Raw genomic sequence first — 26,021 nt, 5'->3', positions numbered from 1 at the left:
TTTGACCAGAGACCTACGTCATTCAATTAGTACCTAGCTAGATATATACGTATAATATTTTCCGTGACATTACTTTAACCGCAAAAATAACAATAAACGCACCTAAATATATTTAGGTTTAATATTAACAAATATATCCCTACTCATATTATAAAAATGCGAAAGTAACTCTGTCTGTCTGTTACGCTTTCACGTCTATACCACTGAACTGATTTTAATAAAATTTGGTACAGAGATAGAGTTGACCTTGAGAAAGAACATAGGATCGTTTTTATCCCGGACTTTGAAGATATCTCTTGGAAACGCGATATAATCGAACTCTACGCGGGCGAAGCCGTGGGCGGAAGCTAGTAGGCTATATTTTATCACGGTACGGACAGTAGTTTCGTTGGGACGTGGGTGGAACCGCGGGAAAACGGCTAGTAACTAATAATATGTCATCGAACAGGAAAAAAATATACGTAATAAGTAATAATAACATGGTCATGACCATATTGTCCAGTGTTTCTCGTTGGGTACGCAGTTTTTATTAATTTTTCCGTACAATATAATTAGCCAAAGAATGTGAACTTAAACAAAGTAATATTGTTTAGATTACAAGAAAATTGATAAAAATGCATTTAGTTTCAACTTATATTCTATTAAAATAATATAATTAATCAAATATTTTATAGTGTTGTTAAAAATTTGAAATAAAAACTAATTTTAACCGACTGTGACGGTGCCTAAAAGTGGGAAAAATCTATTGTTTTTTTTTTTATAATGAATTCAGTTTTTGGTGTACACGTTTTTTGTTTATATTTGTATCTGTTTATCGGTTATTCTTATAGTGGTAAGTAACGTTTTACTTTTGTTTTTTTTTCTTATAAACCATTTTAAAACTGAAATTCTATGTTTAATTTCGACAGCAGCTGGTTCTCTTTTGCTCTTAAAATATCGTGTCGTACCTAATCACATTAAAATCCTATCACATATACTTTATGATATTCTATGGCGTTTTTATGTAAAAAAAATAACCTAATCCATTCAATGGTTTGGCCACAGGAGTCATTTTTCGTTGTATGTAAAGCAGAGATAAAGTTAGGAGTATCGAATGTTTTGACCAGTTGACAGCTGTCAGTTTTTAAGGGAGAGTTTCCGTTGTTTGTAATGACTGACTCTATGGTGTTCTAATTCTCGCACATTTTTATACTATGTATTTACTTTGTTTGAAAAAAAATTTTTTGCGTAGGTATTTTTTTTTTGTGCTAATCAACATATATTGAGCAGTATATTAACGTATTTAATTTAATGTGATTAGATACGACACACCCGATATATGTTCAATTATGTACAATTGTACATACAATACCTATCCCTGATATTGGGAAAAGCCTTTTGTACGTTTTTGGTATATTTATTATAATTCAATTGAATTTGAGGATATTATAAGTTCGGCCATTCAGAGAATGCGTTCCTGACACGTCGCGATTGAACTGACGACGTAACTTTGCAATGGCGTTGCAGTTACGATAAAAATATTTTTGCTGGTTGTTTACCGTTTTAACAATTGAGGAGCATTAAAACAACATTATTATATCAATAATCAATGAATGTAGTTACGTCGTCAGTTCAATCGCGACGTGTCAGGAACGCATTCTCTGAATGGCCGAACTATATGAGGTTGTAGGATTTCTAGGTATTAATTTATGGAACTATATAACGAAACAATTTTGCCACTCGAAAATGACTTATATACTGGGATATTTTTTAACCAGTGCGCAAACTTTGACCACTTATAATTAAGCAAGTTTTAAAGATACGTTGATGTTTTAGTACAAAAAAAAGAGTTATTGATAACGAAAGGTATAACACCTTTCGTTTGGATAGATTTTATGTTCATATCGATGACTGTGAACCACACATTTTTTGCACACTGCTTGCAAAAATATCCTTTATGTATTTTACCTGGCTACGAGTACGTATATTTTTTTTCAGAAAACATCACAAGCTATGAAGGCGATACAGTTTCGTTACTGTGCCATAATTTTTTAAACAAAAATCAGACATGGATTCAAACCTACATTAATGGTAATACATTTTATGTCTACTCTAAATATCTCGAGCAATATACATATATGTACTTTATATCTCAAACTAAAAACTTCATCCTCCTCCGACCCTTTTTCCCAACTGTGCTGAGGTCGGCTTCCAGTCTAACCGGATTCAGCTGAGTACCAGTGTTTTACAAGGAGTGACTGGCTATCTGACATCCTCAACCCAGTTACCCGGGCAACCCAATACCCCCTGGTAAGACTGGTGTCAGACTTACCGACTTCTGTCAACCCGTAACGACTGCCAAGGGTGTTAAATGACAGCCGCGACCTACAGTTTAACGTAACCTCCGAAACATGTTTTAATAATATGTATTAAAGCCAAACTTTGTGTGGGTAGTTTCGACATAAAATATGATGCAGCCTGTCCCTTTGCTGTAGTCAGCGTAGCCCTAAACCGAGGCTCGTACCCCACAGGGGGTGCCCTTAGCGCAGTCGCTTAGTTTGTAAGCTTTTTTGCCCCTGGCTGGAGGCCTTAAACTCTAGGCACCCACAGAGAACTTGTCCGGTTGAGCAGTCAACAGCCTCCTAGGCTGAACTGCGAAATGCCATACCAAAAAAAAAATGCGTCCGCTTTCATTTGCTGCGTGGTCGTCGAGTAGAAAGGTGGTTGGCGACAATACTGTAAGACTGTTCCTTTTGCGTATCTTGATTTCTCACATTAATTATGCTGATTTTATGTTAGAGAATTAACGGCTGTTTTGTGTTGTTAACTTTTTTAATTATTCTTAGTTATAGTGAATTATTGTTATATTTCAGTTAATCTATATAAATATAAATTAATGGTTGTTCGTTATTCTGATTAAAACTCGAGAATGGCTGGGCCGATTGAGCTGATTTTGGTTTTAAAATGTTTGTAGAAGTCCAGGGAAGGTTTGAACGATACGAAGTTCGCGGGATCAGCTAGTTTATAATAAAAACTACATAAGTTCTATGTGATCAGTCTTTTAAAAAATATTTAACAATTCCGGTTCCTATAAATATGTATATATTTGATGAAATATTTATTTGGTTACAGGTGCTACAGGTGGTGTAATTGGCGTGATACGTGAACCGTACGGTCTGAAAAAAACTTATTTCACAATGAACTTGGAAAATTTCGATAATGATACTGAAGTTAATTGTGTTACCAATTATAATATTCCGTTCCGTGTTAATAAATTATGGGATATTATCAAATTTCGGATACAGGTATTAAAGAATACTAATTGTAAGTAATATTCTCTTTCACTACCACTAAGGTAGACTGGCCATTTCTATACCTATCTAATAAAGTCTATGTATTCTACCAATTTTTTTTTGCAGTAAGTCAATCTGAAGATTTTGAAATTCAACATTTCTCTCTAGATCAAAACGTGATATTTAGCTGTCGGCAATATATCGGAAAAAATAACAAAAACGTTTTAGGTAAGATGAGATTTTATGAAGCCATACTCGGTACGTGCCTCCTACATAGAACCGAAGTACTTAACTATTATAGTAATCTGTGATAGAACGTCTATGCCACGTCACAAAGTCGAGACCTCATTGTCGTGTCTGCCCTTCTGCCAAAGACAAAAAAGCGATTCTCATTCTCCTATCATCATCTTCCGAGCCTTTTCCCAACTATGTTGGGGTCGGCTTCCAGTCTAACTCGATGAAGCCGAGTACCAGCGTTTTACAAGGAGCAAATGCCTATCTGATGTCAACCCAGTTACCCATGCAACCCGATACCCTGACTTCTGACTATCCGTAATAACTGTCAAAGAAGTTAAAATGACAGCCTGGACGGGACCCACCAATTTATCGTGCCTCGCGAAACTTGGAAGAACTCGTCATGACAAGATGGTCACTTATCCACCCGACCGAGCGCGCCAAGCATTGTTTGACTCGATATCCCATTACACCAATCAATGCATTTTTTACAGATACTCGAATAGGTTTGATAAACATAACTTCTAACAAAATACAAACATTTAAAACGAAATGGGCGAAGAGGACTTTTAGCATGAATTACAACAGTACTGTCGTGTTATGCTGTATACAATACCAAGTGCAAAGAACGAGAGACGAGGTCACAATCACCAGATATGTTAGAAAAAAAACATTGTTAGTTTATGATGAGAACTACCGATATGATAATGATCAAGGTACCTACGTATTTTTACTAGCTTTTACTACGCGTCGCACGGTAACTACTTCGTTCACCTGGGGCCCGATTCTCCTAATTTTACTTAAGCGACATACGATTCACATTCGACTGAGATCCAATCCCGACTCAATTACGATTGAAGCGTATGTGGCAATCCGCTATTTTTTATTTGAAATAAACGTTTTTATTCTTTTCTGTCATTCAATAATGAATCATTTTGTCTGCAAATGATTTACGATTGCAATATGATTGAAGAGAAAACTACCGTATAGACCAAAATCACCAAAATAACAGACCAATCGCAAACCAATCGAATGTCGTTGGAAAACGATTGGTCTTATATTAGTAGCAGAATGCCCGATACGGTTAAAACTACTATTGCGATCATGTTGCGATTCAATTTCTATTCGATTTTGACATTATTAACTTAGGAGAATCGGGGCCCTGGGTAAAAAGGCAGCCTTGTCTTCCTTGACAAATTGGCTATCTAACACAGTTGTAATTTTTCAAATCGGCCCAGAAATGCGTCCTGTGGGAACTTCTGCCCGTACCGGAGTAAAACATAGCCTGTGTTACTAAGGAAGAGTGAAGCTTGCTAACAGTGTAAGATTTTTCAAATAGGTTCACTAGTTTCAGAGTTTTTAAGGTACAAAAACGCAAACAAAAAAATGTTTCCTCTTATATTAGTATAAAGCCATATGTGTTCAAAAGCATTTCGGGGCTCGTCTTGTACCCACTGTTGTTTAAATTACTTTTTCATGAAATGAAACCACTAGCTATACAATTAAAAGTCAATCAAGCTGTTAACTTGTGATATACTGATATCATAATAACAACTCGATTGGTTGAATCATAATGTGGTAATATTGTACCATTAAATTGACGCAAATAAGGAAATCGAATTCATAAATATTGCCTATAATTAAATATGCAAAATAACATTGATTAACTGAAATAAATTACTGAAATACGTAAATTTTCCCCTAATAAGGTTTCCAATTATTTCATCGAGTATTTTTCCCAAATACATAAACAATATTAAAAGCTACGCGCTTTGCTACGCGTCGTAGACAGGTTACGGCGTAGCTGGCGTAACGTAATTTCGCATTGTATGAATTATAACTACGTCTCTAATTTTAGTTTTAGTTACGAAAAAACTTGAAAAAGTCTTAGTTTTATCGAAATAAAAATACTATACAGAGTAATTTTCAACTTTTTAATAAAATCTTTAATAGAAATCGGCAAAAAATTTGATTGTAATACTTATCGATCACATCGTTTCATCACAAATCATTTTGTAAATATCTTTTAATTTTCTTTTCAGAAGCTTGGTTAAATATGGAAGATAGTCAACAAATATATATTTACATAATAGCTGCGGTTGCACTGATAGTCTTATTACTCATATTAATAAGCGTTGTTATTTATAGAAAATGTTCGCACAAAAGGAATGGTGGCCAAACTAACGTAAGTACTTAAATAACGCAGTAAGTTTCTTTCATAATATGTATATGGACATTATTATTGCAAGTTGGTACCTTTGGTACTTTTCATACTTTGGCCGAGTCACCAAGTCATACAAAGACCGAATGCATGCATGTGCATTGTACAAATGCCGCTCGCCCACTTTCGTGAGATAAAACATATATACCTACTTATCCCTACAATTCCGAAAGCTGCTGTTTGACTACACAGATTTTTGTAAATTACAAAGCCGGGTACCTACTACCCAGCAGACTGAGAACCTATACTTATATCGTCTGACGAGAACAGGGGCCCGATTCTGCTAATGTAATAATTAGCTAGTAATCTAATCGCAATAGCAATTTTAACCTTATCGGGCATTCTGCTACTAAAATAAGACCAATCGAATTCCACTGACATTTGATTGGTATGCCATTGGTTTGCCATTTGGTAAATTATTTGTAGATAATATGATTCATTATTGAAGCACAAAAAAGGATAAAAACTTTATTTAAAGGAATAAAGAGCGTAATGCCACATACGTTTCAATCATAATTGAGTCGTGTGATTGAATCTTGGTCGGATAGTAGGTAATCGTATGTCGCTTAGGTAAATGAAATTAGCAGAATTTAGCGTGTACTAACATAAATGGATAGTAGAAGAGGACGACCAAAGAAACAATGGATGGATTGTGTGAAAGTCGTTATAGCTAGAAAGAATTTTACTTTGAGATGACGGCAGATAGAAGAGTGTGGAAGTAGAAAACATGTTTTAGGTTATGGGCACAAAGTTGATAAAGAACAGTACTAATATTAATTCTTATATATTTTATTCATTACAGGGAATGAATAGCAGCGTTTTATACGCCGACCTGGACTTACAGACGCAAGGCAGCCCTCCCCGACCGCCGAAAAAAGAAGAATCACCTTACGCGTGTATCATAGGAGAACTGGGTTTTGGTTCTAAACCAAAACAATAAAAAACACTTATGGAACTACTACCCGCCTCCGGATAAAAAGTAGCCTATTCTAACTGCTACTTCTGCCAAGTTTCATCAAAATCCATACTAGTTTTTACGTGACAGGTTCATCTGTCACGTAAAAACTAGTATGGATTTTAGATACGTCCATACATACAAACTTTCGCATAAAGAGCCATTATCTGCCACACTCAGAATGGATACTTAAATTAGTCCTAATGAGTCCTTAACTAATTATCATTAAATCTGTTAATGAACGATACATCCCAGAGACGAAATTTAAGGGTTCATTAGTTAATGACAGCTTTAAGTATCCGTAGGGCAGAGTATCGTCAAATTGTCTTTGATAATGCTTATCGATAAACGAAAGGTGTAGCCGCACCTTAAAATGTGAAATTATTAAGTAGCAAAAACTGTTATTTAAATACATTAAAACCTTGTATATCAACAATAGAAATAAGAATTTGTTAATTTCGGGATCGTTTTTACGTAAAAACACCTATTTTCATGTAAATGATATAAAGTACATGGAAACTTTTTTCTGGTATCACTGTCAATATTGTACTGTCAGTGTCAAGGTTACGTTTAAAATTCTTGTTCCGTTAACCGTCAGGAAAGAAAAGTGTGTGGAAAAGTGTGATAAGCTCTGAAATAAATAGCTTTATCTTAACATATTATCATGGTAAGTTTCGTTTCTATGTACATGAGTAGCTGCACATATGTATTTGAAGAATTTAACTTGTGCTTGTTTCATTTTAGGAGTCTTCAGGAACGAGAGCCCCACGCAAACGTGTGGCTAATTTCACGGCGGACGAAAAAGCTTTGTTAGCAGAATTAGTTAAAAAGAGACCAATCGTGGAATCTTAAATAACAGATGGCAAGTCAGTCGCCAAGAAACAAGCAGCATGGGATAGTATAACACAGGAGTTCAATCAGGAATCAATCACCAACTTCCAGACTACGGGCTGCTTTGTGAAAGTTTAAGAAAACCCAAAAAGCGATTTCGGCCCGACCCGGGAATCGAACCCGAGACCTCGAGCACAGCAGCCGCGCTTGCGACCACTAGATCAACGAGGAAGTCAAATAAACTTTGTACTACATAATTGGCCTCTTGTTCAATTAAAAAAATATTCCTCTTATTTTATGGATTTTTATTTATTAAAAATTATATTACGAGAAAAATCTATCAACTATAGATTGTCGAACCAAAAATCCATTGCTGTTGGTTGTGCTTTCACGCCTTTCACTCAGGACAACATCATCATTCTCAATATGAGGAGATTCCCAGTTCTTTGGAACCAAATCATCAACCTGTAAAGAAATATTATGCAGTGTCGCACAAGCACATATAACAGCCACAACTGTATCCATCTTAATGCCCATGCCAAGTTGGAGACAAGGAAACCTTCTTTTCCAAATGCCAAAGCATCTTTCCACAGTATTCCACATTATATTTTATTTGGCTTCTGTTGTAGTTTTCTTGTGCAGTTGAATTTGGTGATAAAAACGGTGTCAGTAGCACATTGCTAACTGCATACCCGCTGTCCCCTAAAATTATCCCTTTTAACACACCAGTATTCAGTCTTTGTTTACTTGCACTACTGTTATAAATACTACTATCATGGGTACTGCCAGGCCACCGGGCTACTAGATCATAAAATTCCAAGTTTGTCCCAGTGACTGCTTGAACATTGATAGAAAAATACCCTTTTATATTCCTATATACTTCTAATGTTACTCCTCCTGGGTTTCTTATTTGGCCCCACTACTCTAAACCTTCTGGTATAGTCTACAAAATCAATAAAGTCAAGCAAATCATTCATATTTACTTTATTGTTAAAACACTTCTATTCCTGAGACTTTAAAATATTTTATTTACTTTTATAACCTTAAACATAAATGTCAAAATCAATCATTAGAAAGTTAAGTAAAGGTTTTGCTGTACTTAACTTTAATTGTCATTAAGGGATGGTAACGGATCATTAATTGTCTCTGAGAGTGAGCTTTTTTAAATCTATACTAAGGAGCCACTTAAGTAACCATTAAATGACTCTGAGTGTGGCAGTATGTCACCTACTTTAACTAGATTAAGATGTTGACGATGATGTAAAATTGGTGTACCTAATAAAGCATATCTATCTATCTAAGTAGGTACCTATATTATTTTGAAGGATTATAACGCTAAAGGCGTGTGCTGGGAACAACTAGATAGTTTCTTTTTTTCATTGTTAACCCTCTTTATCGCAGGAGTCTTTTTGTCCGTATTTGGGAAGTAACGATTACGTCCTCCTAGCCGATTATCGGCTACGGCGGCTGTGCTCATGCAAGGAGATTATCCAACTGCGCAGGACATATTATAGTGCACAAGCATTTGCGCAGACACAGGTGCACTCCCTATTCCTTCACTCTCATAGCGCGATGGGAAGTAATTTCACTGTGAAACCGCTGGTGGAAGCGTCAGTGAAATAAAACCACAAATTAACGGAAAACTATTTATATTTATTAACAATGAATTAGGTAAAATATTGATGTCGATTTTTTTTGTCGTTCATTACATTTTATGTACATATTTTTATGATTTTGAAATATACTTTTTAGATTAATTTATTGCTGCAAGCCTTTTTATAATTTTGAAATCATTAATTAGATTAAATTGTACCTATTGTATTTCGAGTTTAATTTCATTCATCATTCGTAAAAAATCTGGCAATACCAACAGTCGCAATGAAATTCGAAACACTAAAACAAATTTTTTACAACATATATTTGGAAATATTATTTAAAGTTAAATCAGAAGATATTTTGATTTAAATACAAGCAAAAATACACAATTTCTTAATTTTATTTATGTCATAGAATTTCATAATAATAATTATTTTCTACATTAGACATTAATAATACAAACATAAGCGTAAAAGCGAAGAATTAAAGCGAGTAAATATTAATTAGTGCTGGCAACATTTTGATAAAAAGCAATACTTATTGTGCATATTAACTGATTATTGAAAGATGAGCCCTAAGGTGAATACGACGACTCGTAGCTAGAGGTAGGTAAACTAATATATTTAACATTAAAAAGAGAACTTTCAGATTTAAATCAAGTCATCAGAAATTACTTCGTGGTGTATTGTTATCGCAAATGACAAAATCACACCTCATATCTACTGTTAACTTAGGTAAAATATCATTTTTTTTTAATATTTTGATTTTTCCGCTACCAGTCGCATTCACTTTAAAATACTTAAAATACAAAATTATTATTAATTAGAGAGAACTACATAGCCGATTTTTGCACTAAAAAGGTATACATACCTAAATGTTGCCATTCGAGATTCAATTGATAATTTATTTACATTTACATAAAACAATTTTATTAAAATAGTGCATAAAATGTCATTATAAAATACTTTTTTTTAATTTGAAGATGCAAATAAATAATGTGAATTTAACAAAGTATACACAAAAACAGATACAATCTATCATCGTTATACGGCCGTTCCAATATGATATCTATCTTTGATTTTGCTAACTGGACATAAAAATTTGACTGCGGGATTGTTCGAAAGAGTTACCGCGGCGCTGGTACATAAAAGGCCTACGACGGAACACGACGGTTTTTAGTCAGTAAGAGTCTGACACTCCCTCACCGCTGCTAACCCACAGCGGGAGGGGATCATTATTTTGATGATTTTTGAAAAAAAATTGACATTAGTTGAGATGGAATGTCACATTCCTATCTCTCGTAAGCAAATCAAAAGATAGATGGAATAATGGGATAAACCGTTATTAAACACATTAAAAAGTGCGATGACAATTATCATAGTCAATTTAAAAAGTGTAGTTTGAAAGGATCTCAACATTTTATTTTTAATATATTGCACTAAACTTCTTTGGTCTTACTACAAAAACTTAAACGGTCTGTTTTACACTTGTCTAAAAAAATTGTGGCTGCAAAATGAACCATATGTCAACGTCATAATCTGACATTTTCTTAGACAAGGCTTAAACTGACGTTTAAAAGTTTTTGTGGTAAGACGGCTTATATCTAAAAAGTTAAATAAGTACCTAGCCTATCTTTCTTATTTTATTTTTTAAGAAATCTATGCCCCCTATCTAAATTTTCATTCCAATGACATGAAATTCTTGATGAAAAACATGATTTTAAGTACAAAATTAAATATTTCTAATAAAAGGGGCAAAATGCTAAATTTACGTTGAGTTGTACCATTTAACTATGACGATAACCGAACCATTTTCAGTTGTCAAATCACCGACTTGACCAATGGGCGGCAAGTATACGGCTGGTTTGGATATCGTTATTTTTAAGTGGTGCAAATCACTGTTATTGTAAAAAGTATAGAGCTGTTTTCGGGCTAAAAAATTGAAGCTAAGCCTCTATTTAATATTTTTGAGATCTAGAATCATAGTTTACTTATATTTCCGAGCCATATAAAAACTAATATGTAAGGCTAAACTTGCGTGCAAAGAATTTCGGTCAGATACTGTGTCAACATTAAAATAATATAAAAAATGTCTTGAAATTATTAATTTTACTTGCATATTTTTGTAAAATTAACATTTTATAGTGATCCAGATTAGTTGCACCCAAGTTAAATTTAATCAAGATAGGCTATTCTCGATATTAAATTGTCTATTATAAAATAATAAATAACTAACTAAAAACTACACTTTTATAAAACTAATGAGATTTCTTATAATACGCAAGTTAAGTACATTAAATTCTTCTATTATTAACTAAGTATAACAAAGTGGCTACTGGACAAGATTGAAAATGGTCATTACGGTGTGTATAACAAAATGCTTGCTTATTCGCTATCGCTGGTTTATTCTGGTATAAACCGGCTATGTTTGACAATCGCTTATCCAGTTTGATCCAGTATATATTGTTTAGAACTCGAAGAACTAATAAAAGTTAAAAAATTACATAGCTTTAAATATTTTTAAGTTTTTCTTATCGATGCCTTAGAGTGAAAACCTCGTAAGTGCAAGAGATAAAATTTCAGGATAAGGATTATAGTTCGGCCATTCAGAGAATGCGTTCCTGACACGTCGCGATTGAACTGACGACGTAACTTTGCAATGGCGTTGCAGTTACGATAAAAATATTTTTGCTGGTTGTTTACCGTTTTAACAATTGAGGAGCATTAAAACAACATTATTATATCAATAATCAATGAATGTTATTACGTCGTCAGTTCAATCGCGACGTGTCAGGAACGCATTCTCTGAATGGCCGAACTATAGTATTAGATATTTTTTACGATTATCTTCCAAGAAATGCAATAAAAAAATATTGAGAAAAAATGCATTTCCGAGGCTTTCATTCTAAGACGACGTTATGTAACCTTTTAGGTATTGTTTGAATATATTTTGAGTTAAATATATTTAGGTACATGAGTAAAATTTCTTTTTTTTTCATCAATAAATATAGGTAAGTATAATAAACTAACATATAAAATAAGATCCAATGAAATGATGAGCCAATAAAAATACTTCTTGAATAGCAACATTACAAAAATATTTGTAATACATCGTAACATATACCACTATACATATATTAATAGTTTATTACATATATTTATAGGTATTGGAAGAGAGAAGTACTTATTTGTCATTCATCCTCCGAGCCCTTTTTCCAACTATGTTGGGGTTGGCTTCCAGTCTAACCGGGTGTAGCTGAGTACCCAGTGCTTTACAAGGAGCGACTGCCCTGTCTGACCTCCCCAACCCAGTTACCCGGGCAACCCAATACCCCTTGGTTAGACTGGTGTCAGACTTACAGATTTGTCATTGTCAAGAAATAAAACAGTTTACTATTGATATTCAAGAAGTATTTTCATTATATTATTCCAAACTCTCTTTTGCAAGCTGTCAAAATTAGGCATTTTTTTTTTCAAAATTCATAACTCGATAATATAAAGCCAAATAGATTTACAAAGAGAGCTTTTATAAGAAAGTTTTTGGTCTTACAACTTTTAAGGCTATAGGGTCAATTCCCACTGAAAGAGCAGCGGCCGGCAGCGGCCGTAAGAGCACGGACAATGTAAGAGCGCGGCGCGGCGCGGCGCGGCCCAGCGCGGCGCCGCGCGGCCCGCCGCGCTCGCGCTCAATCACTTGCATTTACGGCCGCTGCCGGCCGCTGCCGGCCGCTGCTCTTTCAGTGGGAAGTGACCCATAATCATATATTTTTTAATGTTATTTATTTTTATATTTAATATTTAAAAATGCAATTTGTATGTATGAAAATGAATAAACGATATTTAATTTTAGATGTAATATTTTTTTGGCGAATTGTGTACATGTTAAAAGAGGTTACCAACCGCCTTTCTTTTTTATATATAATGAAAATGTTGATGATATAAATATAGATAATATTGTAAACTCCTACGTTCTCAAATATTCTACGATATTTTTTTATAAAGCACATTCTACTACTCCATTAAAATGCGATCAAAAAACCTACAAGCACCACATTAAATTACGCGCCAAAATTTTGACAGCTCGCTTCGAACCACAGACAAGACTACCAACCTTCACGGTTGATAGCAGAAAGGGCATAGACTAAAAACGTACCGTTACATGGCTTCACTTTTGTTATTTTTTTGGGTCAACTTGCTTAACGTACTAAGTTGTGGGAACGCTGTCTTATTTTGTACGGGGTTGAGCCTTGATGTCATGAAGATGAATGGTTCGTACAACGAGGGGCGGTCCATGGCGGAGACTTCAAAATGGCGGATCTTTTCCCGCGCGCACCAGTTTGAGGCTTTGGAGCACGTGTTTTCTAAGCTGTTGACGTCGTCCGGACCTGTGCGGTTGCCTATAACCAGCATTACTACCTGTGAATGATTAAGAGACTTTAGTTAACATTTTTTACTATAGATACCTAGAAGTTAGAAGTATATAATTTATGTAAAGATGAAGCTGAAGAGTTTGTCTGTTTGTTTGAACGCGCTAATCTCTGAAAGTACTGATCCAATTTGAAATTGGTGTGCATTGAAGCATTACCTTATTCTTTTCTCGACTTAATTAATATTTCAGACATTCTAGGTCCCAGCACTCTCACCTACAATATAACAAGATCACATATACATACCTACCTACATTATGTACTTGAATATTTAACAAATATTTTCGCGTGTTAAACAAGCATTTGGTATAGTTTTAGCGTGCCGAGTTCACGGTCACGAGCCACTGGGGACGCTTCAACATTGAACCTGTCAGTCCCAATTAGAAAATATTACTCTGGCTATGTATAACTAGCTGTTCCCTGCGGTTTCAGCCGCCTCCCGGGAAAAATGCTTAACGTTTTTTTTATTTTTTTTTAGCCCATAATGTCCCAAAGGCTGCTGGGCAAAGGCCTCCCCATCTTGCTTCCACACTTCTCGATCTTTCGACCGATCCCACCAGTCTCGGATAAAATGTAGGCGATGTCAATCGGCCATAGAGTAGCTTCCCAACAATGAAAAAAGTCAAATAGGTTCAGTAGTATCGTAGCCTTCAGGGTACAAACCAAAAACAAATCAGCTTTAAAATATTACAGACAACTAGCCGCCTCCAGCGGTTACCACTCGAGTTCTATGTTTCAATTTTCATGTAACCGGATTTTTTTTCATCTCCTCCAAGGTCTATATCACCATAGTATAATCATCGGCAAGCATATTGAGCCCTGACCTTCACCTGCGCTAAAGTGATTTATTGGTTTATGCATGCCATAAGTGTACAGTGCGCAAAGCGATCCCCACTCTTCCGCCGAGAGCTCATTATCCGTGCCGATAACTATACTCATCACAAACAATGGCCCGAAATTCCAAGTCGCCAAAAGAGAACTGTCGTTGTAACTGTATGAAAGATGTAATCAGAAACACGATGAACAATATCGATTAGTAGATAGTTATCATATTTTCTAATGGAAAATCCTGATTGTTGTAAATTGTTGTAAGATTTCATCATATTTTTTATCGAATATGACATCATAACGTGAATAATTTCAAATATTATTTCCGCGATAAAAAATCTACACTAACATAAAACCAAAGAGTTTATTGGACGCGCTAATCTTAAGAACTTCTAAAACTACTAACGTATTTTTTTAAATACCATTTTTACTCGACACTAATAAAATGTTCGTGCGAGAGTCCGACTTTTTTCACGTCAAAAAAGCCTGATCAAAAAGTATCTATTAAAAAAATACAAACCTCTTTTTTATCCTTATTTCTATCAATATCCTTCTTCAAATACATGAGCACGTCTAAAGACTCTGGTCTGGTGGTGTCGTACACCATGACGAAGCCTTCAGCGAAGCCCAGGTAGTGTCGCTGGAGCACTTGGTTGGCTGTCAGCTGCATCGTGGGGGATTGAGGAGGTCCTGTGGGTGAAGAGGTTAGATAGATGATGTTATAATAATGTTATAATGTCGGGACATCTTTTCACACACGGTTGGTTAGCCCCATGGTAAGTTATTAATTAACTTGTGTTATGGGTGCTAACACAACTGATAAACTACATATAGCTACATATATACATATTTATAAATACATATTGTAACACCCAGACCACGGCCAACAAGCATGCTCATCACACAAATGTCGACCGCACCGGGAATCGAACCCGGGACCTCAGATTCGGCAGTCCGGCTTGGTGACCATTGCGCCATAGAGGTCGTCAAATGTCAATGTTGGTACTGGTTATACCTTAACCTTTTTTTGGAGTCTCCTTAAGGAGTGACCTTTGATGCATGTGAATGTGCATTGGGGTGGAAGCTACCTACTAACCACTACATAAGGGTAGAACCTACTAATCAAGTTAGAATGCTTTTATCTCAGGAACTACTAGTCCAATTGGAAAAACCTACTTATCAAGATCTTCTTACACTAGGAAGTGGAGAAAGGGGGGGCATTTTGGGGGTGCTGTCCTTAAATTTGATGTGAAAAAGTGCTAAAAACTAGCCTAGTTTCAATAAACGTTTTTGACTTTGACTTATGTGGGTCCACATAGTGGTTTCTACAGGAAGCCGGTGAATCTACTGGTGGCAGCGAGTTCCAATAAATACACCCAGTGACTTACATGGTAACTGTAACTGAGACCTCTTATCAAGACTTTGGGAGCTAGGAAACATATTTATAAGCATTACATTTGTAAATTCTTTCTTTCCTGACATCTTTCTTTATTATGTGTGTGTACAAAAATTTGTAAATAAATAAATTTGTATACTGTGTTGGCCAAGTAACTGGGTTGAGGAGGTCAGGTAGGCAGTCACTCCGTCTAGTTAGCTTGGAAGCCAACACTAGATAATGATGAACCTCAGTTTACATTTTTGACTACCATTTAAACCAATTTGTTATGGACATCAAACTGAGTTTTCCAAGTTTAGCTTCTTACATCTAATTTATACATAAGTAAAAGTAAATTAAAAGTGAATTCTTATAACTAAGTGCAATTTATTTTGCTGTGCTTGTTAAGGCTTGTGCAATGTTAATTTTGAGGTATTTTAATTCGTATTTCGAAAAGCATGATTTTCAATATAAGTAGTGAATACCAATAAGAATACAGTCAGAATATCAACTTTTATGGTTTCATTGATCATAGCATTTACAAAATGGAGGGTATGTTACAACACCAACAGAGTTGCAAAATGTTCAATCCATTTATTAGCCAATTGACCTTGTTTGCAGAATAATCCAGTTAAAGACAATATGTTATGCCTGACTATTAAATATATGGTGGACACTATGGTGTACCTAATTACTGAAAGAATTAAAAACTTCTTTTATTTATTTACATATTCAATCTAAAAATGGAACATAATTCAAATTTAGAAACAATAGACAAGCATTCTTTTTTAAACAACCTTTATGCCAATTCCAAGCTCTGCCAGCCGGCCTGTACAAGCACTGAAGCAAAAATAAATCAAACTAGACAAAACCTTTGAACTCGCCTGTAAGCGGGGGCTCCAGTCCCGCCGTATCGTAGAAACAGACTCTCTCTTTAGTCCCTCTATCCGTTTCTATATTTGCCACATAGATATCTTCAATCGTCGGGTAAAAACAAGACTTTAAATTCACATTTCCGTATATAAGTTGCTCTAAAACAGCAGTTTTGCCAACCCCTTTCATTCCACAGATGACAACTTTGCTTGTTTTCCCCATTTTCACGTTATTTTACTGTGTTAGGAATAGGAATTCACTTTCGAAACATTGCGAAGGTGTTATTATACTGTGGAACGTTCTATGGCATGTCAACAAAGTCGTTTATGTTATTTAGATGATATAAATCTAATTTATGTTTATAATACTAATGCAAAGTATACTTTTAGTTTAAAAATGATCGTATTTTTTACAGCAGCGACGTCTACTGCTGTGGTTTGTTGACAATATTTTGACAGATACTTTCACCTAACTGTCAATAATGACACTTTTTTGTTATGGTACACGTTTCGTTTTAAGCAGTTTATTGTACTGTTTAATAAACTCTTCCCATAAAACTGGTTTTCACGACTTAATACTCTGTCATGGTTCATACAATATGGAATATTTTCTTTATTTAAAACTAAATTAATAAATAAAAACTTCTTATATAACAAAAGGAAAAGATTGAAAAATTAAAAAATATCCTTTCAAGTACACACATGATCCACTGATTACTGGAGTAATAAAGTAAATAAGTTTAAATACAATGCAAAATTATCAATCAACGCAGTATGGAGTGATCATTGCAGTGTTATTGATTATTCTTAGCATGTACGAGTAGCCTATAAATAATTATATTTCGTGTTTTTATTAGGTAATTTATTTTTACGCAACCTTGTTTTGACGTTCCAATTATTGATGACATCTCTTGACATTTGACAGCATGGCGGCCACGGTTTCAGATTCCGAAATCACGAAAAGTGATAAATATTCAATTTTGTTGCCTACTTACAATGAAAGAGAAAACTTACCCATCATAATATGGCTTATAGTCAAGTTTTTAGATAGCAGGTAACTATTTAACATATATATTTCCCACCTAACACTTAGTTCTCCTATCGGTGTTTGATACTCGTATTTTTTTGCTAATTCCGGCTTATTTTTGCAGTGGATACGACTATGAAGTGATCATTATAGACGATGGAAGTCCTGATGGTACACTGGACATTGCCAAACAGCTGCAAAAGATATACGGATCCGGTAAAATAGTGCTACGTCCTCGGGATAAAAAGTTGGGTTTAGGCACTGCATACATACACGGTATCAAACATGCGACCGGCAACTTCATTATTATTATGGATGCTGATTTGAGTCACCACGTAAGTATGAAATCAGCTAGAAATCTGTTGTACTCACTTTGTTTACAGCTAAACAAACTTAAAAAAATCCTATACAGATAAATCCTTTTATAAATCCCTACGAAAGTATTGAATTTTCACTATTTAGTAATTGATTGCTGCTGCAGTGTTTGCGGTATTAACAATCACGCTTTCAAGCTCTGTCACAATTATTTGTCTAAGATACTGTGTGGCAATGACAAGAGTTATTTTTTACTATGATTCACCTCTTTGGTAAAAAAAAAATAACAAAAAATATTTATTCATAATTATCAATTGCCTTTTAACATAATGTATTATTGAATTTTCAGCCAAAATTCATTCCAAAGTTCATAGAACTGCAGCGAGAGCATGATTATGATGTTGTCTCTGGTACCCGGTATAAGGACGGTGGTGGCGTACACGGCTGGGATTTCAAACGGAAGCTGATATCTAGAGGAGCTAACTTTGTCACGCAAATGTTGCTGAGACCTGGAGCTTCAGACCTGACTGGGTCTTTTAGGTATAAATATCTTCTTTGTTAATTTATTCATCTGTGACCCTTCACAATTATGGAATTTTATTCTATGCTTTTCTCAATCACATAGTACACTATTTTGATAGTATATAACATTAGACACATTACTTCTCCATAAAGACTAATATGTCTCAGACTTGTTTACCATTACATTGATTACAAGTAGTCACAACTTTCCAACAATTTGTTAGAAGTCCCTCTGTTATCACACTTGTAAGTAAGACAGCATAGAATGTGGTCTTGCTTAGTTCCACCTTTCTGGCTTCTAAGAGTATATATGTAGAAGAATACATATTCTTAGTTCAATATGCAAATGTTTTTACATTTCTCATAATTTTTTTCTTTTCAGGTTATACAAGAAAGATGTCCTACAAAAACTGATAGACAGCTGCGTGTCAAAAGGCTATGTATTCCAAATGGAAATGATTATAAGGTAATATCAATAGTTCTTTATTAATAAATTTAAATTTTATCTATGTGTACTAATATTATAAAGCAGAAGAATTTGTTCATCATCATCATCATCAGCCTATCGCAGTCCACTGCTGGACATAGGCCTCTCCAAGTGCACGCCACTGAGATCGATTTTCGGCTTCTCGCATCCAGCTCCTGCCAGCCGTCTTGCGCAAGTCATCACTCCACCGTGCCTGAGGACGTCCTACACTACGTTTGCCGAGGCGTGGTCTCCACTCTAGAACTCGTTTACCCCAACAGTTATCGGTTCTTCGGCTAATATGACCAGCCCACTGCCACTTCAGCTTGCTGATTTGTTTATACGTATCTTAAATATGCTAATCTCAAAAATTACTGGGCTGATTTGAAAAAAAAACATTCCATTCAGATGTGCAAAGTAGTTCAGATGAGATCCAACGATACTCTAAACCTCAATAAAATTGAGATGAGGGCAGGAGGATAATGACGATATCTATTTCTTTAGCTGACGTTTAATATTGGACTGTAATACGCGTTTAAATTACGATTCTTTATAAACTATAAATGAATATGTGTACAAATCGCGAAAGTTTAAAAACCACTAGTGTATAAGATATTTAGATTTAAATATATATTTGTTCTTTCAGAGCAAGACAACTAGACTACACAATCGGAGAAGTGCCAATCACATTCGTGGACCGCGTCTATGGCGAGTCCAAGCTAGGAGGCTCGGAGATCATACAGTTTGCCAAAGCATTACTGTACTTATTTGCTACCACATAAGAGTGATATTTCCTACATTCCATTACTACATATATAACTCCTATTAAGTATCTTGTAAAAGAAAAATGAAAAAAAGGCCTCTTCAAATAGGTTTGCTAGTCCGAAATTTGCGGCAAGTGACTTCATAGTAGTTAAAAGATATGAATTAAATACTACCACGCATGCGCGAGACGTCAAACTGCTAACTTCGGAGTAGCAAAGTTATCTGAAGGCTTCTGTGTAAAAAAAACAAAAATGATTTTAGTTAAAAGGTTCTTTTTGAAGTTGACTGTAATATGTAAAAAGGCTATATTGAATGTTTCAGAACACTTACAGTTCAAGATACCTACTTATATAATTTATTGTCATAGAATCAAGCTACTATTTGACTGGATACTGTCTGTTCAATGTTAATAATAAGAACATGTAATGCTTTTTTGTAAATACATATAATTTTTTTACAGTACAACCATTTTTAAAATTATTTATATCTATTTTTAAATCAACATAACGTATGGTAGATTATAAAGAAATCGCATCCCTACTAATATTTTATGAATGCGAAAGTAACTCTGTCTGTCTGTTACGCTTTCACGTCTAAACCACTGAACTGATTTTAATAAAATTTGGTACAGATATAGTGAGAAAGAACATAGGATAGTTTTTATCCCGGACTTTTGAAGAAGTCTCTTGGAATCGCAACATAACCGAACTCTACGCGGGCGGAAGCTAGTTACTCTATAAAGAAACAGATGTTGTCTATGTTATCCCTGGTATATTCTGAGTCAACATAAAGTTTAACCCAGTTTCCGACAGTCAGCAGATGCCAGTGCATAATAAAGAAAATGATTTATTTAAAAGAACTAGCTAGAACTTACGAATGAGGTTTTAAGTACATTATAAGGCTTAAATAAGATAAAGACGAAACTTCGGGACTTTTATTTACTTACAAAAATAGCCATAGCATTATACAAAAAAAAAACCTTTTAAATAAAAGATTAATCGTTAAAGTTTATGATAAACGTGTTTATAAGGCTACGTTCTAATAAATAAATGGATATTTTTTAATTTTTAAGTCGTCTTTTATTACAATAGTTTTATAAATTAGAATGTCTAGCTAATTATAATAAATTAAGGTAATTTTGGAAATTAGCGTAATTAAACTTTTTTTTTATTGACTTCCTACATTATGACGTAACAGTTATATTATTACTTTCGTCGCTAGTACCTATATGTTCATACTTTATACAGCTATTTGCTCAGGTGTAAATTAAATTACGCAGTAACCTATTTGTTTAATTATTTCATGTATTAGTTCATTACTTACGGCCATAGCTAATAGCCATGTTTTCTTTATTCATAATCACAATTCTTTTTTCAAAATCTTCAGCCAAACTTTTTTTTTCTGAATCCGATGATCCCAGTGTTTATGCCATAAATCCTAGAAGACTTGGGCCTGTTAGTAAAGAGGTAGAGTTTGTAAATAGAGGAGAACCTTTATGGGTTTTATCGTTGAGTGGAAATGACTGGATGGCCCCGAAATTAAGGCTTGGGAATACAGCAGAGTTGGAGGAGTTTTTTGATTATGTTGGACCATTGAATAGAAAGTAAGTAATGATGAGTTAACTCTTTACTGCGTCTGAGTGTACTATAATAACCATAATAATCAGTAACTCCGCGTATAAATAGATAACATAAATATATACACCTGGGTATATTTTTTAATTGTACATTAAAGCTTTATTATTAACATTTCGTGATGTAATAAAAGAAAGTGCATCAAATGTACGATACTAAAATACAGTTTTAAAACATGGCTAAACCACGTTCTTATCTCTATACTTCTACCATTTATTTTCAACGTTTTGAAATTACGAAACTAGTTCATCATTTACTCTTGAGCGACTCTGCAGTTTAGGAACTGTAATTTGGACCACTTTCTCGAACCTTCGATAGCTCAGTTGGTAGAGCGGTGGACTGTAGATGGTTTCAAATTGGTATCCATAGGTCGCTGGTTCAAATCCGGCTCGAAGGAATTCTTTTTATATTGTTCATACTAGATAGTTTTTTTTTTAATAAATAAAATGTTTTGGAAAGACTATTACAGTTGAAATTAATTGAATTGGTTTTATTATTTTATCTTGTAAGATAAGGGTGTACGTGCTCTTGAAGTGTTGGCGGATTAATTTAATTAATTAATCATATCAATGACCTATACCTAATAATAACAATTTCGTAATTGAAATACAGTAATCATTTAACTACTTTTTTGTTTACTTATTACATAAGCGTTAAAAAATCAAACCTTAGTAAGTTTTTCACATTAGTTCATTAGTCTTTACTAACTCTAAAATACTTTTTTAAACTAATAATCCAAGAAAAGGAGATGATGGCTGGCTTTTTACATCATGCAGTTTATTTTTAAACATAAGAAATAATAAATTAAACATTCTTACACTAACAATGAAGTCAAGCCAGACATCTAATACCTAAGGCTTAGGTATTAGCCGCTTTGGTCCTAAGGCGATTATCACACTGCCCCGCATGATGCAGCGTAGTGCGTGGATGCGTTTTTTTCCGTTGTATGGAAATATCTCCGTTTGTATGGAAAACACGCATAGTCCAACACACTGAAAATGCATCCACGCGCGTTCATGCGGATCACGCACATACATGCGGAGAAACACGCACCCCCGCGCGTAGGTGCGGGGCGAGACGCAAGGTATGGCACACTGAATCCCGCAATGCCGCGCGTGATTTTGAATGGGCGTGACGTGTATATTTGAAAATGGAACTCGCTGTGCGTGAATTTACAAAACGCACCTACGCGCGTGAGTGCGTGAAAACCCCGCACGATGATGCAGATCTGCACTCCCGGAGGAACGCGCGTAGGTGCGTCGACACGCAAGATGCAGCGTGATGCGGGGCAGTGTGAAGATCACCTATGTAATCTACAAAAAGTTGCTCCTACAAATCTCCATACTTACCTCTTTTTCAACAGTCGCCGTCGTCCACCCCAGACGAGGGTAAAGAAAGATGACCCTGAACGTGCTAATCTAGCAGTGGAGGTACCTCCAGGAGCTGATCTGCAGAAGGAGTTCATCAAAATGATTAATAAGTTTGCGTACGTATCTAGAAAGTTAATGCCGAGTGCAGAATGTATAGCCTATGTAACTCGGGAAGACTGTAGCTCGGGAATAGTCTACCTTCATAACATTGAAAGAATTTTTCAAATCGGGTTAGTAGTTTCCAAGTTTACAAACAAACAAAAAATATTTCCTCTTTATTATATTAGTTAGCATACCTAGTAGAGAGATATTTAGGTATTTAGGCAGTATTTTTAAAAGCCTGTTGTATTACTAATTTCAGTTTGCCGTCAAGCAGTGAACCGGATTCGTACATAACTGACAACAGTCATGATTACGATAGCACCCCATCCGTGGCAGTAAGTTACTTAATTACTCTTAATTATAAAAGACTAGCCATTTTGCCGTGGTTACATTTGCGTCCCGTGAGAACTATTGCCCATACATACCTAGATAAAAATATAGTATATTTTACTCGGAAAAATAGGCGCTTTCCAACAGTGAAAGAATTTTCAAATCTGTTCAGTTGAAAATATATAATGAAAGAGACAGGTCGTGATGTAAGAAAGAGAGATCGTTGTAAAACAAATGACATGCCAGTGACGTCATGCACGAAATGAAAGAGACAGGTAGTGATGTGAGAAAGAGAGATCGTTGTAAAACAAATGACATGCCAGTGACGTCATGCAGGAAATGAAAGAGACAGGTAGTGATGTAAGAAAGAGAGATCGTAGTAAAACAAATGACATGCCAGTGACGTCATGCAGGAAATGAAAGAGACAGGTAGTGATGTAAGAAAGAGAGATCGTCGTAAAACAAATGACATGCCAGTGACGTCACGCGCGAAATGAAAGAGACAGATAGTTATGTAAGAAAGAGAGATCGTTGTAAAACAAATGACATGCCAGTGACGTCACGCGCGAAATGAAAGAGACAGGTAGTGATGAAAGAAAGAGAGATCGTTGTAAAACAAATGACATGCCAGTGACGTCATGCAGGAAATGAAAGAGACAGGTAGTGATGTAAGAAAGAAAGATCGTTGTAAAACAAATGACATGCCAGTGACGTCATGCAGGAAATGAAAGAGACAGATAGTGATGTAAGAAAGAGAGATCGTTGTAAAACAAATGATATGCAAGTGACGTCACGCGCGAAATGAAAGAGACAGGTAGTGATGAAAGAAAGAGAGATCGTTGTGAAACAAATGATATGCAAGTGACGTCATGCAGGAAATGAAAGAGACAGGTAGTGAGGTAAGAAAGAGAGATCGTTGTAAAACAAATGACATGCCAGTGACGTCATGCAGGAAATGAAAGAGACAGGTAGTGATGAAAGAAACAGAGATCGTTGTAAAACAAATGACATGCCAGTTACGTCACGCGCGAAATGAAAGAGACAGATAGTTATGTAAGAAAGAGAGATCGTTGTAAAACAAATGACATGCCAGTGACGTCATGCAGGAAATGAAAGAGACAGGTAGTGATGTAAGAAAGACAGATCGTAGTAAAACAAATGACATGCCAGTGACGTCATGCAGGAAATGAAAGAGACAGGTAGTGATGTAAGAAAGATAGATCGTTGTAAAACAAATGACATGCCAGTGACGTCATGCAGGAAATGAAAGAGACAGGTAGTGATGTAAGAAAGAGAGATCGTTGTAAAACAAATGAGATGCCAGTGACGTCACGCGCGAAATGAAAGAGACAGGTAGTGATGTAAGAAAGAGAGATCGTTGTAAAACAAATGCCATGCCAGTGACGTCATGCAGGAAATGAAAGAGACAGGTAGTGATGTAAGAAAGAGAGATCGTTGTAAAACAAATGACATGCCAGTGACGTCATGCAGGAAATGAAAGAGACAGGTAGTGATGTAAGAAAGAGAGATCGTTGTAAAACAAATGAGATGCCAGTGACGTCACGCGCGAAATGAAAGAGACAGGTAGTGATGTAAGAAAGAGAGATCGTTGTAAAACAAATGCCATGCCAGTGACGTCACGCGCGAAATGAAAGAGACAGGTAGTTATGTAAGAAAGAGAGATCGTTGTAAAACAAATGACATGCCAGTGACGTCACGCGCGAAATGAAAGAGACAGGTAGTGATGTAAGAAAGAGAGATCGTTGTAAAACAAATGACATGCCAGTGACGTCACGCGCGAAATGAAAGAGACAGGTAGTTATGTAAGAAAGAGAGATCGTTGTAAAATGACATGCCAGTGACGTCATGCGCGAAATGAAAGAGACAGGTAGTGATGAAAGAAAGAGAGATCGTTGTAAAACAAATGACATGCCAGTGACGTCATGCAGGAAATGAAAGAGACAGGTAGTGCTGCAAGAAAGAGAGATCGTTGTAAAACAAATGACATGCCAGTGACGTCACGCGCGAAATGAAAGAGACAGGTAGTGATGTAAGAAAGAGAGATCGTTGTAAAACAAATGACATGCCAGTGACGTCACGCGAGAAATGAAAGAGACAGGCAGTGATGTGAGAAAGAGAGATCGTTGTAAAACAAATGACATGCCAGTGACGTCCGTGACGTCACGCGCGAAATGAAAGAGACAGGTAGTGATGTAAGAAAGAGAGAAAACATGATGTGACGTCATGGGGAAAATGAAAAAGAAACAATTTATTTCCTTATTTTTTTACGCGCTTTTTGAGTCCCAAAGCAAAGTTTCTGTTTGTAGAATTATTAATGAACTAAATAATATTTATATTTTTCAGTTGCACTTCAAAGGCCCATACGCTATCCTAATAGTGGAAATCGGAAGGAAGCAGTGGCATTATTTCATCAGATCGCAATCGTCACTTCCGGAATGGTTTTACGAAGCACACGATACGCGCGAAAGTCCCATACTTTTGCCGGAAGAAGTCAAAATTAAACTGTTTAATTCTCTCTGGCGTGTGTTACACTTGTTCTTTGGGCATCCAGTATAAATAATGATTAAATAATTACAAAACATGTTTTTTATTTTAGTTTTTCAACAGCGCTTTCACACTGGGGGATTTTCCGCTCGGAAAATAAGTATTTTTCTGCTGTGAATGTATCGGGAACATCGCTGTTGCGGTTTGCTACGGAAGGAAAAACCGCCGGTGTGAAAGCTCTGTAAACGTTCCGACCTCAGCATGGCAATGAATTTTGAAATTGAGTCTGACCCGTCTGACCACAATCGCCAGATTTTATTTGAAAATCGAAATTTAAATTCAGTCCTGATAGATTAGATTATATTCGTTGCTAGC

At 35.4% G+C, this 26,021-nt stretch overlaps 4 protein-coding genes and 1 non-coding gene across 9 annotated transcripts; 4 read left to right on the top strand and 1 right to left on the bottom strand.

Annotated features, from left to right (window-relative positions):
* Positions 1-467: 467 nt before the first annotated feature.
* LOC124641299 lies at positions 468-6,766 on the top strand. 3 transcript variants are annotated; one of them, XM_047179348.1, is made up of 7 exons: positions 468-832; positions 1,978-2,070; positions 3,112-3,303; positions 3,399-3,500; positions 4,001-4,222; positions 5,655-5,691; positions 6,530-6,629. In XM_047179348.1, the coding sequence occupies exons 1-7, from the start codon at positions 763-765 to the stop codon at positions 6,534-6,536; spliced, it is 723 nt and encodes a 240-aa protein (XP_047035304.1). In that variant the 5' UTR covers positions 468-762; the 3' UTR covers positions 6,537-6,629. The 3 variants fall into 3 exon arrangements, with proteins under 3 accessions (XP_047035304.1, XP_047035301.1, XP_047035302.1); XM_047179345.1 differs by having other exon boundaries at positions 480-832; positions 5,549-5,691; positions 6,530-6,766; XM_047179346.1 differs by lacking the exon at positions 1,978-2,070 and having other exon boundaries at positions 480-832; positions 5,549-5,691; positions 6,530-6,766.
* Positions 6,767-12,870: 6,104 nt separating this feature from the next.
* On the bottom strand, positions 12,871-17,230 carry LOC124641302 (NF-kappa-B inhibitor-interacting Ras-like protein). 2 transcript variants are annotated; one of them, XM_047179351.1, is made up of 3 exons: positions 16,611-17,230; positions 14,884-15,053; positions 12,871-13,524 (listed from the first exon to the last, which is right to left on the bottom strand). In XM_047179351.1, the coding sequence occupies exons 1-3, from the start codon at positions 16,831-16,833 to the stop codon at positions 13,264-13,266; spliced, it is 654 nt and encodes a 217-aa protein (XP_047035307.1). In that variant the 5' UTR covers positions 16,834-17,230; the 3' UTR covers positions 12,871-13,263. The 2 variants fall into 2 exon arrangements, with proteins under 2 accessions (XP_047035307.1, XP_047035308.1); XM_047179352.1 differs by having other exon boundaries at positions 16,623-17,223.
* Positions 17,231-17,503: 273 nt separating this feature from the next.
* LOC124641300 (dolichol-phosphate mannosyltransferase subunit 1) lies at positions 17,504-20,167 on the top strand. The gene is made up of 5 exons (XM_047179349.1): positions 17,504-17,664; positions 17,762-17,972; positions 18,302-18,492; positions 18,857-18,940; positions 19,587-20,167. The coding sequence occupies exons 1-5, from the start codon at positions 17,537-17,539 to the stop codon at positions 19,720-19,722; spliced, it is 750 nt and encodes a 249-aa protein (XP_047035305.1). The 5' UTR covers positions 17,504-17,536; the 3' UTR covers positions 19,723-20,167.
* Positions 20,168-20,353: 186 nt separating this feature from the next.
* On the top strand, positions 20,354-25,743 carry LOC124641301. Of its 2 annotated transcripts, none has more exons than XR_006985661.1 (4): positions 20,354-22,010; positions 22,703-22,825; positions 23,071-23,146; positions 25,506-25,743. XR_006985661.1 is itself a non-coding variant. In XM_047179350.1 (4 exons), the coding sequence occupies exons 1-4, from the start codon at positions 21,046-21,048 to the stop codon at positions 25,716-25,718; spliced, it is 675 nt and encodes a 224-aa protein (XP_047035306.1). In that variant the 5' UTR covers positions 20,354-21,045; the 3' UTR covers positions 25,719-25,743. The 2 variants fall into 2 exon arrangements, 1 of the variants encoding a protein (XP_047035306.1); XM_047179350.1 differs by having other exon boundaries at positions 20,354-21,308.
* Trnay-gua lies at positions 21,648-21,736 on the top strand. The gene is given in 2 exon segments: positions 21,648-21,684; positions 21,701-21,736. It is a non-coding gene; the product is annotated as a tRNA-Tyr (tRNA).
* Positions 25,744-26,021: the final 278 nt, after the last annotated feature.

The sequence above is a fragment of the Helicoverpa zea genome, chromosome 22 (assembly GCF_022581195.2).
Source record: "Helicoverpa zea isolate HzStark_Cry1AcR chromosome 22, ilHelZeax1.1, whole genome shotgun sequence".
In the NCBI taxonomy this organism is placed as follows: Eukaryota; Metazoa; Arthropoda; class Insecta; order Lepidoptera; family Noctuidae; genus Helicoverpa; species Helicoverpa zea.
The sequence above is the reverse complement of the archived record's forward strand: the minus strand, read 5'-3'. Positions and strand labels throughout refer to the sequence as shown.